This window comes from Staurois parvus, unplaced genomic scaffold (genome assembly GCF_062004578.1).
Source record: "Staurois parvus isolate SC_StPar_1 unplaced genomic scaffold, SC_StPar_1.0 ptg000525l, whole genome shotgun sequence".
NCBI classification, from domain to species: domain Eukaryota; kingdom Metazoa; phylum Chordata; class Amphibia; order Anura; family Ranidae; genus Staurois; species Staurois parvus.
This window is the reverse complement of record NW_028318321.1, coordinates 7,425,032-7,443,205: the sequence shown is the minus strand read 5'-3', so window position 1 is coordinate 7,443,205 and position 18,174 is coordinate 7,425,032. Positions and strand designations below refer to the sequence as shown.

Below are 18,174 nucleotides of genomic sequence, written 5' to 3'. Positions count from 1 at the left end.
ATGAATGAAGCCAGACTTAATTTTAATGTTCTCTTTCAGCCCATTTGCTTATGTGGATCCTTTGCATTGTAACATGGCCTATTTGTACATTGAACTGCTTAAAGATTCTCTCAACGAGTATGCATATGCAGCAGAGCTAGCCGGCCTGAACTATGACCTCCAAAATACCGTCTATGGGATGTATGTAAGTACCCAAATCCAAGGCTGATACTGGACCCTTTTGACTGCCTCCTCCCTGCACAGCCTGCCTCTTCAGGGAAGAGCTGAACCCAATATGTTCTTTCCCATCTCTATATTTTTATAGAAGTAGTATTTGTTCAGCCTCAACAAAGCCTTTTACATGTAAAAATGTAATGGAGACTGATCTCCATTCAGATAGTCTGATCCCAGAGACAACCAAAACCCTGATGCTGCATATCCATACTCTTTTTGTCAAGGTCCTCCATCCACATCATATCATTGCTTGCAGTATCAAGCTTAATTTCCTCTCATCTGTTTTTATATTTTTATTTTTCCCTGTTGTGTTTTTTTTCCTTCTTGTTAGTCGTTACCTTTATGCTGACCCCCTCCATTGCAACATGACATACCTGTTTCTAAGGTTATTGAAGGATGATTTAAAAGAGTATACATATGCAGCGCGTCTCGCAGGTGTCAACTATGGCATTGCATCAGCTATGAATGCAATTCTTGTAAGTAAGAGTAACATGGAAGCTTAGACTTCCAGTTAAGGCATGGAAAGGCATATTTATATACAGAACAGTGTGGGGTGTCTACCTGGCTTTTCCATGTACCTGTTCTATGAGCAAAAACTCTGTGCTTCTTCTATTTGTGTGCTTCTGTCTTTAGGGGCTTATATTTTTTTTGTAAATCCCATAGAGGATCTCATTTATAGAAATTGAAAAAAAGAAATGTCAATTGTCCCAGAATGGCCAGGTGGCCTTTTCCCCAGTTTTTTTTTTTTTTTTTTAGCTCCAGAGTGCCCAAATCTATTGTAATCTTGAATAGCCAATCAAACATCTGGTTGCTAAAAGTTCATTTAGTAAGCCCCTTTGGCCATGTGTTGCTTCTACTCTTCACTAAATTCTGTTCTGTTTGCTTTACTAATTCACTGAGACTGCGGTTAGCTATTAGATGCTTACCGTATGATCTGTATGCTTTCTGACTATGATCTTGCTGCCTTTTTAATGTACTTTTGACTGACTTCACGTCAGTGCATGGAGGGGAAGGGCTGCCAGGGAGAAACATGGGGGACACATTTGGAGATGCTCTACTTTTTACCAGATAAAGGCCAGAAATGGAAGGCAATACAATGATGGGTCCTTAAATGATCTTCTGGAATAGCTATGGACGTTCCAGTATTTCCATTCTCTTAGCACGTGCCAAGCGAGCTTTAAAACAGGCCCTCACTGGCCTCTGTAGCTGCATGCACTGTGGAGCATCCATTCTTAAAGTTCAGAATAGAAGCACTGAGGTAATTCAAGTTATTCTCTGAGCAGCTGTGCAATCTTGTCTGTGTTTCCATTAGCAGGTTGAAGGCTGGGAGGTGGGAGCAGGACTATCTGAGCTGGCTTATACAACAGCTTTAGTGCTTCTACTGTGCACTTTTGAGGACAATGTGCTCCACAGTTTTACTGCTTGTTGTGAATATTAATGTCCATAGCCTGGCCACAGGTTCACTTTTAAGCTCCTGTTTTCATCATAGAACATGCAATTACACATATTTCACCTAGTAACAGTAGGGATGTCTATCCACCATGTTGGAAAATTCTTACAGTTTCTGTATATTAAAGCAATGTTAACTGTCTCAATGCATGTTCCTTTTTTGGGGGGTTTCTGTCAAGGTCACTACCAAGTGGATGGCGGTGTGGGATGAATGAACACTAGAGGGTCTGATTGTTTTGATGCCCTCATGTATGGTTACTAATGAGGATCGGTTAACATCTATGTAAATGACCTGCTCAAGAATAAGGGCATTCAGGAAAAATGTATTTTGCTAGTGCATGGACATTCTGCTACTAAAAACTGCAAGTTCCTTTTACTAACAAAAGATGTTTTTGAAGCTGTGGATTTTCCATTATTTTTATTGTTACATTCCTTCTTGTTTAATAAGAATAGTGGTGTGCAGTAAGTCCTAGAAACCAATGGGGTTTACCTTGCTTTTCGGTGTAAAGTGGGCACAATGACTGCTGTGGATTACTGCAATCACTCATGGCTTTATTAAATAAAGAGCTATATTCCTAATTGGTGTGCAGGTTTCTTCCTCAAACTAGCTTTGTGTGTGTTTTATGACTAGAAACCTATGAACTATGACCACCCAATTTAATAGACTAAGGATTAGTGTACTTTGGCTCTTGAGATGCATTTGCCATACCTTTTTGTTGTGCCATTACTTATGGATGTGGAGGCATAAAAGCATTGCGTAAACCTCTTAAACTAACCTTAATTGATCTCAAAGGCCCATGTACACAAGCCCTAAAGCCTCTGTAATGGCTGCATGTATGTGATGAGAATGCACTCGTGATGATGTGTAATGTATGTAGTAGTTATAGTACTTTGTTTGAACCTGTTTGACTGTTTTTAGTGTTCTAAAAATAAAAGTTCTGCCTGCTTTTACCTTATTTAGAGAAGTTGCTTCTGTATCCTCCTCTGAACCTGATTTGACATTTATCTCCAGGGTGATAAGACAAAAAAAATGAATTCCCTTTACAGAAGCTCCCAGACTAGATGATGGGAGGGTCAGCTTTGGAAGCCAGGCGGGGGTGTTAATAAAATTGGTGACAGGAGGTAAGAGCAGAGGGATAACATTAATCTGTTGCATCTTTTTCAATGTCCTGCTTTGACCAAGCTACAGGATGTTGCTGCTGCTTCAGTGTGCATTGATGTTCTGGCCAGCATAATCTAGCTGGACTGCGAAAAATTGCAAATCCTTTAAACAGGGTACAAAGGTTCCCATATATGTATTTTGATGTGTATTTGACAACTTACCTGCAGTTCAGTCTAAAGTTTGTTAGACACTATAGCTTAAAGTTTATGTAAACCCTCACCTTATAAAACAGCCCATTTAGTTAAAAATAGAAATGCAAGGCAAAATATTTGTGTAAAGATATATAAAAAAAACCCAATAAACGAACTGTATAAATATTTATTAATTAATATATATATATATATATATACACACACACATTGTTTTATCACCATATTCTCTGTTCTCAGCTGCATAAAGAGTTTGGAGAGCTTGGGGTAGAGAACTAGCAGTACACTGATTTTTCCAGTGAGTAGCTGTGAGGCAGGGGTCTGGATGTCAGCACAAGTGTAACCATTGGAGGACAGGCAGGCTGTTCTCCCAACATAGCCAGAAAACTGACAACTATGGGAAGGATGTGCTTTCATACCTATCGTGGTCAATTTGAAACAGGAAAACTGGGACTAGCAGGAACACCAGGTATTTTGTATAAAGGAAGCAACACAAGTGTATGGTGTAACTGGCACATATCAGGAATGCGAAATGTTGAGGTAACCTCCTGTTTAAGCTCTGTTAGTCACCGTCATCTATAATGAAATCCACATTATACACTATATTGCCAAAAGTTTTGGAAACGCTGCATTCTCACACACATGAACTTTAATGGCATCCCAGTCTTTAGTCCGTAGGGTTCAATATGGAGTTGGCCCACCCTTAGCAGCTATAACTGCTTCAACTCTTCTGGGAAGGCTGTTCACAAGGTTTAGGAGTGTGTCTAGGGGAATGTTTGACCATTCTTACAGAAGCGCATTTGTGAGGTCAGGCACTGATGTCGGACAAGAAGGTCTGGATCGCAGACTCTGCTCTAATTCATCCCAAAGGTGTTCTGTCAGGTTGAGGTCAGGATTCTGTGCAGGCCAGTCAAGTTCCTCCACCACAAATTTGCTCATCCATGTCTTTATGGACCTTGCTTTGTGCACTGGTGTGCAGTCATGCTGGAACAGAAAGGGGCCATCCCTAAACTGTTCCCACGAAGTTGGGAGCATGAAATTGTTCAAAATGTCTTGGTATGCTGACGCCTTAAGAATTCCCTTCACTGAAACGAAGGGGCCAAGGCCAACCCCTGAGAAATAACCCCACACCATAATCCCCCCTCCACTAAACTTTACACTTGGCACAATGCAGTCGGGCAACTCCTGTTCTCCTGGCAACCGCCAAACCCAGATATGTCCATCGGATTGCCAGACAGAGAAGCGTGATTCGTCACTCGAGAGAAAATGTCTTCACTGTTCTAGAGCCCAGTGGCGGCGTGCTTTACACCACTGCATCTGACGCTTTGCATTACACTTGGTAATGTAAGGCTTGGATGCAGCTGGTCGGCCATGGAAACCCAATCCATGAAGCTCTGTACGCACTGTTGTTGTGTTAATCTGAAGGCCACATGAAGTTTGGAGGTCTTTAGTTATTGACCCTGCAGGCAGTTGGCGACTTCTGTGCTGCGCTGTGCGCTTCAGCGTGCACTGACCCCGCTCTGTCATTTTATGTGGTCTGTAACTTTGTGGCTGAGTTTCTGTTGTTCCCAGTTGCTTCCACTTTGTTATAATACCACTAACAGTTCACCGTGGAATATTTAGTAGCAAGGAAATTTCACAGATGGACTTATTGCACAGGTGGCAACTTATTACGGTACCACGCTTGAATTCACTGAGCTCCTGATAGCGACCCATTCTTTCACAAATGTTTGTAGAAGTAGTCTGCATTCCTAGGTGCTTGATTTTATACATCTGTGGCCATGGATGTGTTTGGAACACCTGAATCCAATGATTTGGAAGGTGTCCCAATACTTTTGGCAATACAGTGTACATGAGAATGGTGGGCTGTAGTGGCTTGACTCCAGGGGCATGTTTTATACCTGAAATTGAAGAAATCTAACCCTCAGCAATAAAATAAAGCCAGGATCTGAGGGGTGCAGAATAAAATTGCTTTTTGTGCATTTAAAGAAAACAAGTACCCTAGGCAGAGCTTTTACTTTTTAATGCTAGAAATCGTTAACAGGATCACTTTAAAAGTATACTTTCTGTCCACACGTATTCGAGGCAGACATTTTATGGGCTGATTGAGTAATAATTTGTCGAGTAATTTGCAAGGAAACGTCTGTATTGCACAATGTGAGTTTCTTTTGTTTCTGTGAGCAGTTATAAAATAAATTGCTGATTATTTGCTGTGGGCAATACAGGCACTTTTCTTTTTCAGCATTCTTGACAAATAAGGCTCATAGTCATGTTTGGTTCTGTGAGAACCTGTAAATAATTTTTCCTGGATCCATTACATTTTTAAAAAATCTCTGCCTCCTATGCATAGCACTTGAATTGTATGTTTAGACTGTATGACACAAAAGATTGAGTGTGTGTTATCTTTCTTCAGCCTGACAACTGCTCATAGTTATGTCTGGTGAAATACTTATGTTAGAATGTACAGATCAGACACTAGAGACAAGTTATTGTTGATATACTGACATAAATGGTTTGCTTTCCAGCTCTCTGTAAAAGGTTATAATGACAAGCAGCACATCTTACTAAAGAAGATCATTGAAAAAATGGCCACTTTTGAAATAGATGAAAGGCGATTTGAGATTATAAAGGAAGCGGTAAGTTATTTCCAACTTTTAGTTTATAGTGGCGAATGATTTTCTCCCTTTTTATTGTACATTTTTTTCATTGTCCCTGTCTGAGGTTTCTCTTCAAGCAAGGAGTTACCTGTCCTGGTGCTCACACCAACAAACTCCTTTGTATTGAAGATAATGTTGCTGAAAGATCTTAATCATCCAGCATATTTTTGAGTGTGTCCTGGTCCCGCTGTGCTTTGAGGTTCCTTTCACTGGCTCATGTGTCATGCAATGAAATACGAGGGGCGTTCAAATCAAACTTTTTAGTTTATATAGTAAATGAACAAATTTCAAGGAGTGGAAACTGCATTTACAGTCAGGTCCATAAATATTGGGACATCGACACAATTCTAACATTTTTGGCTCTATACACCACCACAATGGATTTGAAATGAAACGAACAAGATGTGCTTTAACTGCAGACTGTCAGCTTTAATTTGAGGGTATATACATCCAAATCAGGTGAACGGTGTAGGAATTACAACAGTTTGCATATGTGCCTCCCACTTGTTAAGGGACCAAACGTAATGGGACAGAATAATAATCATAAATCAAACTTTCACTTTTTAATACTTGGTTGCAAATCCTTTGCAGTCAATTACAGCCTGAAGTCTGGAACGCATAGACATCACCAGACGCTGGGTTTCATCCCTGGTGATGCTCTGTCAGGCCTCTATTGCAACTGTCTTCAGTTCCTGCTTGTTCTTGGGGCATTTTCCCTTCAGTTTTGTCTTCAGCAAGTGAAATGCATGCTCAATCGGATTCAGGTCAGGTGATTGACTTGGCCATTGCATGACATTCCACTTCTTTCCCTTAAACTCTTTGGTTGCTTTTGCAGTATGCTTTGGGTCATTGTCCATCTGCAGTGTGAAGCCACGTCCAATGAGTTGTGAAGCATTTGGCTGAATATGAGCAGATAATATTGCCCGAAACACTTCAGAATTAATCCTGCTGCTTTTGTCAGCAATCACATCATCAATAAATACAAGAGAACCAGTTCCATTGGCAGCCATACATGCCCACGCCATGACACTACCACCACCATGCTTCACTGATGAGGTGGTATGCTTAGGATCATGAGCAGTTCCTTTCCTTCTCCATACTCTTCTCTTCCCCATCACTCTGGTACAAGTTGATCTTGGTCTCATCTGTCCATAGGATGTTGTTCCAGAACTGTGAAGGCTTTTTTAGATGTCGTTTGGTAAACTCTAATCTGGCCTTCCTATTTTTGAGGCTCACCAATGGTTTACATCTTGTGGTGAACCCTCTGTATTCACTCTGGTGAAGTCTTCTCTTGATTGTTGACTTTGACACACATACAAAGAAAAAACTGATCACCTGCCCAGGTCTATAAATGGCTTTTTAAACAGTGAACATGGGCTGTCACTACGTGAGAAATTTCCAAAAAAGTAGAACTATCCAGTTCAACTTGCCAGCCTACCCCAATCTAATATCGGCTTTTATTGGCAAGGAACAAGGATATGTATATCTTATCAACAAAGGGGGATAAGAAAAGCCAGTTCAAACTGTCAGCCAGTTAGCCAACTATCAAAAACCAAATTAACCTGTCTGGAAACATGCGTTTAAAAACAGGGGTTTAGTTAGCACACATTTGCAAATACATTACGTAAGCCACAGAGCCGCGTCACGGCACCCTGAGTATCTGTGGTCCTAACTCTACAAGTCTAAAGAGTCCTCACAGTGGAGGCACATGCATTTAAATGGATAGAAACAAGGGCAGATAAACATGAGGGGAGCCCCACCCTTCATTAAAAAGGTTATGGGAGCGCACCTGACACCCAGCATATTGCACAACGGCAGCTAGGGAGTAGGGAGTTGACACACATACACCTACCTCCTGGAGTGTGTTCTTGATCTGGCCAACTGTTGTGAAGGGTGTTTTCTTCACCAGGGAAAGAATTCTTCGGTCATCCACCATAGTTGTTTTCCGTGGTCTTCTGGGTCTTTTGGTGTTGCTGAGCTCACCGGTGCGTTCCTTCTTTTTAAGGATGTTCCAAACAGTTGTTTTGGCCACGCCTAATGTTTTTGCTATCTCTCTGATGGGTTTGTTTTGTTTTTTCAGCCTAATGATGGCTTGCTTCACTGATAGTGACAGCTCTTTGGATCACATCTTGAGAGTTGACAGCAACAGATTCCAAATGCAAACAGCACACTTGAAATGAACTCTGGAACTTTTATCTGCTCATTGTAATTGGGATAATGAGGGAATAACACACACCTGGCCATGGAACAGCTGAGAAGCCAATTGTCCCATTACTTTTGGTCCCTTAAGAAGTGGGAGGCACATATGCAAACTGTTGTAATTCCTACACCGTTCACATGATTTGGATGTAAATACCCTCAAATTAAAGCTGACAGTCTGCAGTTAAAGCACATCTTGTTCGTTTGATTTCAAATCCATTGTGGTGGTGTATAGAGCCAAAAATGTTAGAATTGTGTCAATGTCCCAATATTTATGGACCTGACTGTATTTCTTGACATACTCCCCTGCTACAGCTATACACTCATCCCAGTGTTTTACTAATGCCTGGAAAGCTTTGGCATAGAAAATTTTGTCAGTACGTTTGAACCATCCTAGGACCGCCTGCTTCACTTTGTCATCATTGTGTTCACCATTCCCATAGAAAGATTTCTCTTGTGCAATTTCGCGACAAGTTATGTGTCGTAATCCAGGATCAGGCGTTTCACGCACTGAATGTTCACAGGAGTGACTGCTTGTGGGCTGGGAACCACCACAGCCAGGATCGTCACTGATGGATGTATGGTCATCTTTGAAACGTTTACACCATTCAAATGACCTGTTAGAATTAAATGTAATTACAGTGCAGTGTTAACATATCCTGTCCCCCTAATTCAGAATAATATATAGGAAAAAGATTGTGTAGAAATTTAAGTTTTAAAATTATATGGGGTTGGATTCTGTTTTGCAGTACATGCGGTCTCTAAACAACTTCCGGGCAGAGCAGCCTCATCAGCATGCCATGTATTACCTGAGAGTGCTGATGACCGAAGTGGCCTGGACCAAAGATGAGCTAAGAGACGCACTAGAGGGTAAGATTTCTACAGAAGTCTGAAATAATTTTTTTTTTTTTTTTTTTTTTTTTTTTTATAGTGTTGTGCAGGAGAAATCTAGCAGTAAAGACTGCTGGTAGCCATCACCTCAATATAAGAATACAAAGGTCAACCTTAAAACAAAAAATAAAAAAGAGACATGGTTAGACCATAATTGTACTATGCTGCAGAGACAACAACTCAAAGGTCTTTTGCTCATACAGCAAAGACACAGAGTGTACCACCATGGTGGGGATACATGTATTTATATCATGAAGAAAATGCAATATTGCTGAAGATCAGTCATCAAGGTAATAAAGGTGTAACCTCAACTGGCATAGAAATAGAAACCCAACTAGGGAAGATATACAATAAAGAATGAACATGACCATATAACTGGATACATTCCACATATGAATGCCTGTATCAAATTAATGGTAAATAAGGCACGTGATGCAATCTAGATGATATAGTATGTAAGTCAAATCCTGAGACTAGAAGACAGAGCCTCCAAATATCATGTGCGGTGGTGACCAATAAGCCCACACAGGGCAATGAATATTGCATACAGTTCCTTAAAGATGAACATAATAACAGCAGAATGTGGGCAAAGTTGCAGTTTGCTGCCAACTAGATGTCACTATTCATCACGGTACAGTGACTTTATTTCACAAGTAGGAAGTCCGTGAGGACTACCTACCGATGGCAGAGCTCTGCCTGTATATATGTCCAGTTATCTGCCAGGTGTGGGTAAAGGTATCACTCACCACCTACTCCGTCAGATGGAGATAGTATGACCTTCCCTTAGTTGCTCGGTTCCATGCTCGGGGTCCCGGAGGCAGCCGCCATGTTACGACCTCCAGTAAACAGGTCCTGCTTCCTGGAGAGTACACGTGGAGATTGAGCACCCAGAGATAACCTAGTGCTCCGTGTCCCCACCGGGACTGGGTGCGTGTAGCCGTTTTAAGGTTGATCTTTGTATTATCTTACATTGAGGTGATGGCTGCCAGCAGTCTTTACTCGATTTTCTTATATTGCAATTTTACTAATAAAAGCATATTTTGATAATTTGTGTATCACATTGTTCTCTTTCTTTTTCTTGTGAATTCCTTGTTCACATTAGTTTTTCTACAGGCTTTTTTGGTTATTGGGCAAACCTTGTGTATTTTAAGCGATACCCATCACTTTTAAGCCTCCGTTTATATAGTTATTTACAGGAGAAATACAGGCTTTTGTGTCTGAGTACGTTAACTCATAGCACTGAAATATGTATTAAAATGAAATGGGTTTCCTTCTCCAGAGCTGTCATTAGGTTTACTTGCATGGGGGGCATGGATGTGCTGAAATCCCTGACCAAACATGGCCATGTCACCACCCTGCCGCTTTGCCCATAAGTGAATAGGGCATGTGACATTACTGGTTAATGTCAGTGGTGCCTGCACCCTTTGGCGCCGTTAATAACCATTGACTGCTGGAAGCTGATATGTATAATAGCAGTGTTGCTACTGATATTATAAATTATGTTTGGGTTCAGTTTGTGTGTTTTGGACCGAATCTTAAGCTCATCTCTACTCCTGGTTTGTCATTTTATTACAGGTATTTTAGTGTGTACATTCCTTGTGAGTATCTTATCTTAAGTCTATAGTAATGGACACAGGCTGAATATTCATTTTATGTTCTTCCAAACAGCCCCTATTCACTTATAAAATATAGAAAAATTTGATTTGTTTATTTCAAGTTTGTATCTAGTATCTAATAAACTTTTTAAAAACCAGTGTGTAGATTAATTTAATATAAGGCATTTAAGTTCAACTCCAGTCCAAACACAAAAATATTGTATTTAAATAGACTTTGAGGCAACAGCATATCCACTCAGTGGCTCAAATTTTCAACCAGGCTGATATTCTCTTCTTGAAATGGCCCCAAATATGAGCCTGAAAAAGCATGCCGCCAACATGTTTCCGGTTTCCAAGCACTACTTTTCTCGTTGCCCTCTGCCCCTTTTGCTGAGACACACTAGCGCAGTGATAGCGAACCTTTTTGAGCCCGAGTGCCCAAACTGCAACCCAAAACCAACTTATTTCTTTCAAAGTGCCAACACTGCAATGAAACCTGAATATCGAGCTTTTGGTTTAGAAAAAACAACTCGTACAGTAGTGCAAACTAATTAACAGTACAGGGATGACCAGAGACTGCGGACACAGTACAGGGATGACCAGAGACTGCGGACACAGTACAGGGATGACCAGAGACTGCGGACACAGTACAGGGATGACCAGAGACTGCGGACACAGTACAGGGATGACCAGAGACTGCGGACACAGTACAGGGATGACCAGAGACTGCGGACAGCACAGGGATGACCAGAGACTGCGGACAGCACAGGGATGACCAGAGACTGCGGAGAGCACAGGGATGACCAGAGACTGCGGAGAGCACAGGGATGACCAGAGACTGCGGAGAGCACAGGGATGACCAGAGACTGCGGAGAGCACAGGGATGACCAGAGACTGCGGAGAGCACAGGGATGACCAGAGACTGCGGAGAGCACAGGGATGACCAGAGACTGCGGAGAGCACAGGGATGACCAGAGACTGCGGAGAGCACAGGGATGACCAGAGACTGCGGAGAGCACAGGGATGACCAGAGACTGCGGAGAGCACAGGGATGACCAGAGACTGCGGAGAGCACAGGGATGACCAGAGACTGCGGAGAGCACAGGGATGACCAGAGACTGCGGAGAGCACAGGGATGACCAGAGACTGCGGAGAGCACAGGGATGACCAGAGACTGCGGAGAGCACAGGGATGACCAGAGACTGCGGAGAGCACAGGGATGACCAGAGACTGCGGAGAGCACAGGGATGACCAGAGACTGCGGAGAGCACAGGGATGACCAGAGACTGCGGACACAGTACAGGGATGACCAGAGACTGCGGAGAGCACAGGGATGACCAGAGACTGCGGACACAGTACAGGGATGACCAGAGACTGCGGACACAGTACAGGGATGACCAGAGACTGCGGACACAGTACAGGGATGACCAGAGACTGCGGACACAGTACAGGGATGACCAGAGACTGCGGACACAGTACAGGGATGACCAGAGACTGCAGACACAGTACAGGGATGACCAGAGACTGCAGACACAGTACAGGGATGACCAGAGACTGCAGACACAGTACAGGGATGACCAGAGACTGCAGACACAGTACAGGGATGACCAGAGACTGCAGACACAGTACAGGGATGACCAGAGACTGCAGACACAGTACAGGGATGACCAGAGACTGCAGACACAGTACAGGGATGACCAGAGACTGCAGACACAGTACAGGGATGACCAGAGACTGCGGACAGCACAGGGATGACCAGAGACTGCGGACAGCACAGGGATGACCAGAGACTGCGGACACAGTACAGGGATGACCAGAGACTGCGGACACAGTACAGGGATGACCAGAGACTGCGGACACAGTACAGGGATGACCAGAGACTGCGGACACAGTACAGGGATGACCAGAGACTGCGGACACAGTACAGGGATGACCAGAGACTGCGGACACAGTACAGGGATGACCAGAGACTGCGGACACAGTACAGGGATGACCAGAGACTGCGGACACAGTACAGGGATGACCAGAGACTGCGGACACAGTACAGGGATGACCAGAGACTGCGGACACAGTACAGGGATGACCAGAGACTGCGGACAGTACAGATGACTGCTGACCTTTGGGGAGGGAGGGGGAGCGGGTACCTGAATTTGACAGGTACCCGCTCTTACTTCCGCAGAGTTTTTTTTTTATGTTACCTGTTCCTTTATCCAGCCGCGCGCTTCTGGGATCTGTCATGTGTCCCAGGTACCGCCTTACCATTCACAAAGAGCACTGCTTCTTGCGCATGCGCACTTGGGACCCGGCTGTCACGCACACTACAGAAGCCGGGAAGACAGCGCGCCGCTGGATAGAGGGACAGGTACGGTCCCACTGCAAAGCTGAGCGGCCGGCCCGGTATTCTGACACGGCGGCGGTGGAAATACCGGACCGGCCGCTCTATATTCGCTCCATAAGACGCACTGACATTTTCCCCCCTTTTTTGGGGAAAAAAGTGCATCTTATGGAGCGAAAAATACAGTATTCTCCTGGCGTGCCCACAGATAAGGCTCGGCGTGCCGGCTGTGGCACGCGTGCCACGGGTTCGCCATCACTGCACTAGCGCATAAGAGGAGTTTGCACAGCATCTTATGACAAAAGGTTGCACGCAATTTCTGTGACAATCCTGATCAGTCTGGTTGCAGTAGATTACCTTTTGACATCATTGCAGTAGCGGTGTTTTCAGCATTATCTGCCCAATACATTTGTTGACAGGACTGTTGCATCAAAGATAGCTCCAGCATGGTGATTTTAGTTTGGATAGCTTGGGAAAATGTTAGAATCTGTACCATATTTTTATTGCAGTATGTATATTTCTGTTTAGGAGCTTTCCCCCTACCTCTGTCTCGGTAAAAGTGTTGTCTCTGGGACTGGAAGTTGAGTGAAATCTCACAGGGTCAAGACAAATGAGGTTCTAATCCTTCCCTCGGTCATCTTAAAGAAATATATTTATTATTGCCTGTGTCCCATCTCCACTGGAGATGATAGGTAAATTTCACAAGTGTGGTCACAGACCACATGAAAAACCTGAACAAGATTCTAACCTTACCGACTTAATCTAAAACCATTTTGCTTTGAGGTATGCAGTTTCTATACAGATTTTTCCCCAAGTATGTAGTGGGAAGGCAACATTCACAAATATAAAAGTATAACATAATTTTTATTACAATAGATTAAAAAAACATTAGATATTCACAAGTAGCACATATGGCTAAGAGCAACATGTATAAGGCAGCTGAATAAAAAAAAGCAAGCTTTTTGTGGAGATGCAGCCACCCTCTTCAAATGGTGGAAAGAAGAGAAAGATGGCTGAAGAAAACTCATCCAATTGTTTTTTGTCTTTACAACCACCAAAAAAATTAAAAACTTTTCTTTGTGTGTCCACCATCACCACCAACCAGCGTCCAAACCAGATCCTCCACAAGGGGGAGTCACAGAGATCTCACACTGAGGTCACTCAGATGCACCTGAGGCCATATCAAGAGCTGGAGGTACAAAATGTGTCCCAAATTCAGGAGAGAAGACCGATGATAGTGGCAGTACAACTGTTCACAGAGGTATGCAGTAATTCAGTCAGATTTTTGGTGCATTCCTAAATTGGAAGCATAGCTTTGCTGTACCTCCTAGCTTACATCTTATAAAGGCTTTAGCCTCATTCAGCCATTGTTTGGTCATACTACCAGTAGAAGGACTTTCAGGATTTGATCTCGGGGATAGATGTCACTGTTTTATTTGTTGATTTGTGTGGGACTTGCATGTGCTGTATTGTCCTTTCACATGCAGATAAATGCAGTTTAGTCCTTTTTACCCCCCTTAAAACGTTTGTCTTTGTATTTCTTCGGCTTGTTTGTGCTGGGGGTGATGGGTAACCGCTGTTCTAATAGAGCATTTTCCAGTTCTAGAATACTTCATTTGCCTTCCCAGCAGCCCCATAAATCATATTTTGTGCTCTGCAGAGAGCCTAGCTTTATCTCTGAACAGCACCCGAACAAGCACAGCTATTAGCTGTGGAGCGTGAAGACATGTGTTGGAAAATTACAAAGCGCTAGCGTGGAAACTGGGTCACACAGCCAGTGGATTAGAAGCATACACTCTGCTCATGTCATTTGATGCAGAATAGAAATATTATGCTCATTTGTGTATCACTGCTTTATGTACTAGTACTGAACCATATTTTAGGGCTGCTGCTCCATCTTTCTCTATAAAATTCTCTGATGTTTCTTTATAGCAAAAAAAATGTAAATGTATTTTCTTTCTCATTCCTTGAAGGACACAGACATTCAGAAACAATGGGGTTATACTGCTGCCTACAGGAGGTTGGGTTACTTCCAAACAAAATTTGTAAGCCAGCCCCCATATAACCCCTTTTATCCAGCATGTATGTTTTTTGATAGTGTTCCAGGTGGTTGGACACCTTTTCTTCAAAATTCTAACTTTTTTTTTTACTAACCACCTCACTTTGTGGTATTTTGTCCTATGATGATCAGCGTTACTGCAGCACTAGATTAGGGGGCCATACACTGTTGGACCGGAGGTGTGGGGCTAGCCTGGAATGCGATCCATGGACACTGGGCTCTGCATTTTGGTACTTTGAAGACCGTAGTGTACTGCGAGCCATGAAACGCTTTTTAGGCTCAGATCTGTGGAACAACCCAGTTTCTGAAGACTCAATTTGTGAATAAGGCCAGCCTGGCTAAGCATCTGGTGCTACCTCACTACATACACCGTTTGGCACTGTTTTAAACTTCGTCACCACCGCTCTCCCTACAGTAAACGTTTAAAGGCTACGGGATCGAGTGCTTTCCCATCATTCAGCCTGAAGAAAACTTTATCTTGCTGCTGCTGATCCTGTGTGGATCTCAATTCTGTTTACACTTCAGTGATTGATCACCTTTGGCCAACTGAAACCCTCATCAGTACCAGCTGTCTAGGTTTTTGAGTTCCTGGGGCCATATATTACATTTTGGCCTAGTTGCATTACCTCTGTGTGGACGCAGCATATCTTTTGTCTAAGACACACTGAGGAACTGCTATCCATGGGTGACTTCAACCTATGTCCTAGTGGTTCTAGGGGTGTTTTCCTGGTATCCCTAGAAGGAATTGATGAGCATAATCTGGAATCTGTGATTTCCCCATGTCCACAATGATCTCCTTGTCCACCCTAAAGTTCAGTTTATACCTGTGCTCACATACTAGGGCACTTCGCCTGCAGAGGTTCTATGCACACTCTGGCACTATCTCCATAGTTTGTTTTGGACTCTGCAGAGCCCCTTAATCAAACCAAGCCTGTGGCTTACTACCATCTCTGAAGAGACTCTTTTGAGGCTCCACAATCTTCTGCATTTGCTTCTGATTTATAGTGGGTAGTTTTAAACTAGATTTAAAAAGAACTTCTGCTACACATGTTATTTGGGCCATTCTTCTATGAGAACTGGCTACACCTTTGAAGGTTCCTGGGCTACAGATGAATGTGTCAGAACATTTTTCAGAGGAAATTTTATAAATTGGTTCATTCCCAACATAAGGCACGCCAGTAGTCTACCATAACAGGCATACAGTCAAATGGGTTGAAGGTGTGTTCATCTTTATGGATCTCATTGATGGACCGTTACATTCCATTCTTGGATCCCAGTGCTTAGGATGCTAATAAGGCACCCAAGGAGCATCTTGACTCGACTTGGTTACACTTTGAGGGACATCCTCTTTGGACCTGCTTATGACATTTTTAGCAATGCCACAGATGAACAGCATGTGCTCTTGCCACAACAAAGGAGGGGGTCAGAGTAATATCACCTTCTGTTTCATCTACTTCAATAGTAAGTAAATGTGGGCATTCAGAGCCTAACCCCCCCTGAAGCCATAAGACTCAAAGCCAGTGGTCCACTAACCCTTGTGATAAGTTTTTTTTTTTTTTTTTTTTTTTTTGCATGAAGATGTGGCTCCACTTCTAGTGTGTGTGTGTGTGTGTGTGTGTGTGTGTGTGTGTGTGTGTGTGTGTGCTGTATGTAAATCCAAATGGATTTGTGGTTAGTTTACTTCCTCAGCGACTGGGTGCTCAGATCACCCTCTGTAGCTGACAGGCGAAACCATTGTACCTGGCATCTTTCTGCTGCCACTCATCCTTTTTTTTTTTTTTCCTTTTTTCTGGTGTTACTGTACTTAGCACTGTATCTTCCTAGGTCTGTCTGGGTTCCCCACACCTCTGCGACCCCCTATTTCTTGACTTCAGGTGTAGTATCTCACCTGGACTTGTGGTTTTTTGTCAAATGTTTTATATCCTTGTATACTGTTTAAACCCCCCAGGGTACTTGGTGCTTCTCCACTTTACCCCTTTACCATGGGATACCCTGACCTACAAGGTCAGCAGGGACCAGTTCCCTCTGTTCTCTTCCCTAGTAAGGACCTGACCCATTGGTCTCCTCTGGAGGTACCTGTTTGTGAAAGCACTGGACCTTGTGTACAACCTAGTGCCAATTCCTGACATTCCCATTGTGGAACGTTCAAACAACCTTCTCTAAAGAAGGCGAGCTTTCTGGACTCTTGCAGTCTGAACCCTTTTGAAGGGCCCAATATCTGCCAGCTTTGAAGTCCATTTCCTGTTGAGCATTGATCACTTCCCTATCTGTTAGGGTACCCTTTCAACATAGCCTCCCTTTCCTGACTTTCAGTTCTTTTCAGCCTCCCTCTCTGTGTTTAGGAGTCTAGATTTTGAGAAGAGACATTCAGATCTCTTTGGACCAAGAAATCCATGAAATAACCCATCAGTCTCTTGTGGTAAATGGGAATGGTCTCTCTCTCTGGGGGGACCACAGTTTGGTGCATATCCATACCTGGGTTTTCAATTTTGGTTTAGTCTGGGACCCTTCTGTCAGTGTTCTGACTTTGTCTCTGTTGGACATCACTTAAGTGCTGTGGAACCATATCTTCCTGGAACATTTGGAAGTTTTCCCTGTGACAGGTCAAGCAGCCTGGTTCCTACACTAGATGTCCTGGAGTGTGCTACTCTTGACCACACTGTAGTCTTTGAAGACAAAGCTTCACCTTCTGGATCTCTTCAACTAGTCTCCACACTAAAGACAGACCATGTATTGACAACACACTGCGATTCTGCTGTAAGTAACCCCTGTAGAAGATAAAGTAAACCTGGAGGCTTTCACAGGACTTAATAATGTGAGGAAAGGTTGTCGTCCTGTGGCTGAGTATTTTGAGGAAGTTCTTGCAGATTCCTTCCTCTGTGTCCCTAATCAGGTTAATGTTCTTAGTAGTGTGACTATGATTCCTATCTCTCCCTTGAGGATGCTTCACTGGACTGGGGTGGATCCAATTTTTGCATGATTTTATTGTCAGACCTCTGGGACACATCCAGGTGTTTAGATGAATGGGTACCTGCTCATCCTTCTGCTGTTCACATCCAGGAGCTTGGGTTGCAGTGTATCCTCATTTCTGTCTATCCCTGTATGTTTTCATTTCTCTTCCTACTTACCTCCTTCAATCAGTATGGTTTTGAGATTGGTACATTTTGGATTTTTCTACCAGTCTCAAGGAGCATTTATCTGTCGGTTTTTTGTTTTTTTTTATATATATGCTGTGAGGGTTTTTGCATCCCATTGAGGACTCGCTGTGAGGTTGGTTGCCTGAGTAGACAACCTCCTTTTCTCATCATGAAACCTCCTTTTACCTGAATCCTAAAGGTTACAAATATAAGGCGTAGGTGATTTCATGTTGATTGACTGATCCTTTCTTATAAACTTGTTTTGAGTCTCCAAGGTTCCCTCTCTGCATTTGTTCTCCTATCCCAGTTTTAATTTTTGTTTTTTTCC

The 18,174-nt window shown here is 43.1% G+C and overlaps 1 protein-coding gene across 5 annotated transcripts in view; it reads left to right on the top strand.

The window, feature by feature from the left end:
- Nucleotides 1–18,174, top strand: part of IDE (insulin degrading enzyme) — a 121,092-nt gene that overhangs the window by 85,448 nt on the left and 17,470 nt on the right. For 4 of the 5 annotated variants that reach the window (XM_089690298.1, XM_089690295.1, XM_089690297.1 and 1 more), the window contains exons 15-17: nucleotides 40–184; nucleotides 5,499–5,609; nucleotides 8,579–8,699. In XM_089690298.1, coding sequence (XP_089546424.1) covers nucleotides 40–184; nucleotides 5,499–5,609; nucleotides 8,579–8,699 — 377 coding nt within the window. Of the gene's footprint in view, nucleotides 1–39; nucleotides 185–544; nucleotides 690–5,498; nucleotides 5,610–8,578; nucleotides 8,700–18,174 lie in introns of all 5 variants that reach the window. The other variant, XM_089690296.1, reaches the window with a different exon arrangement.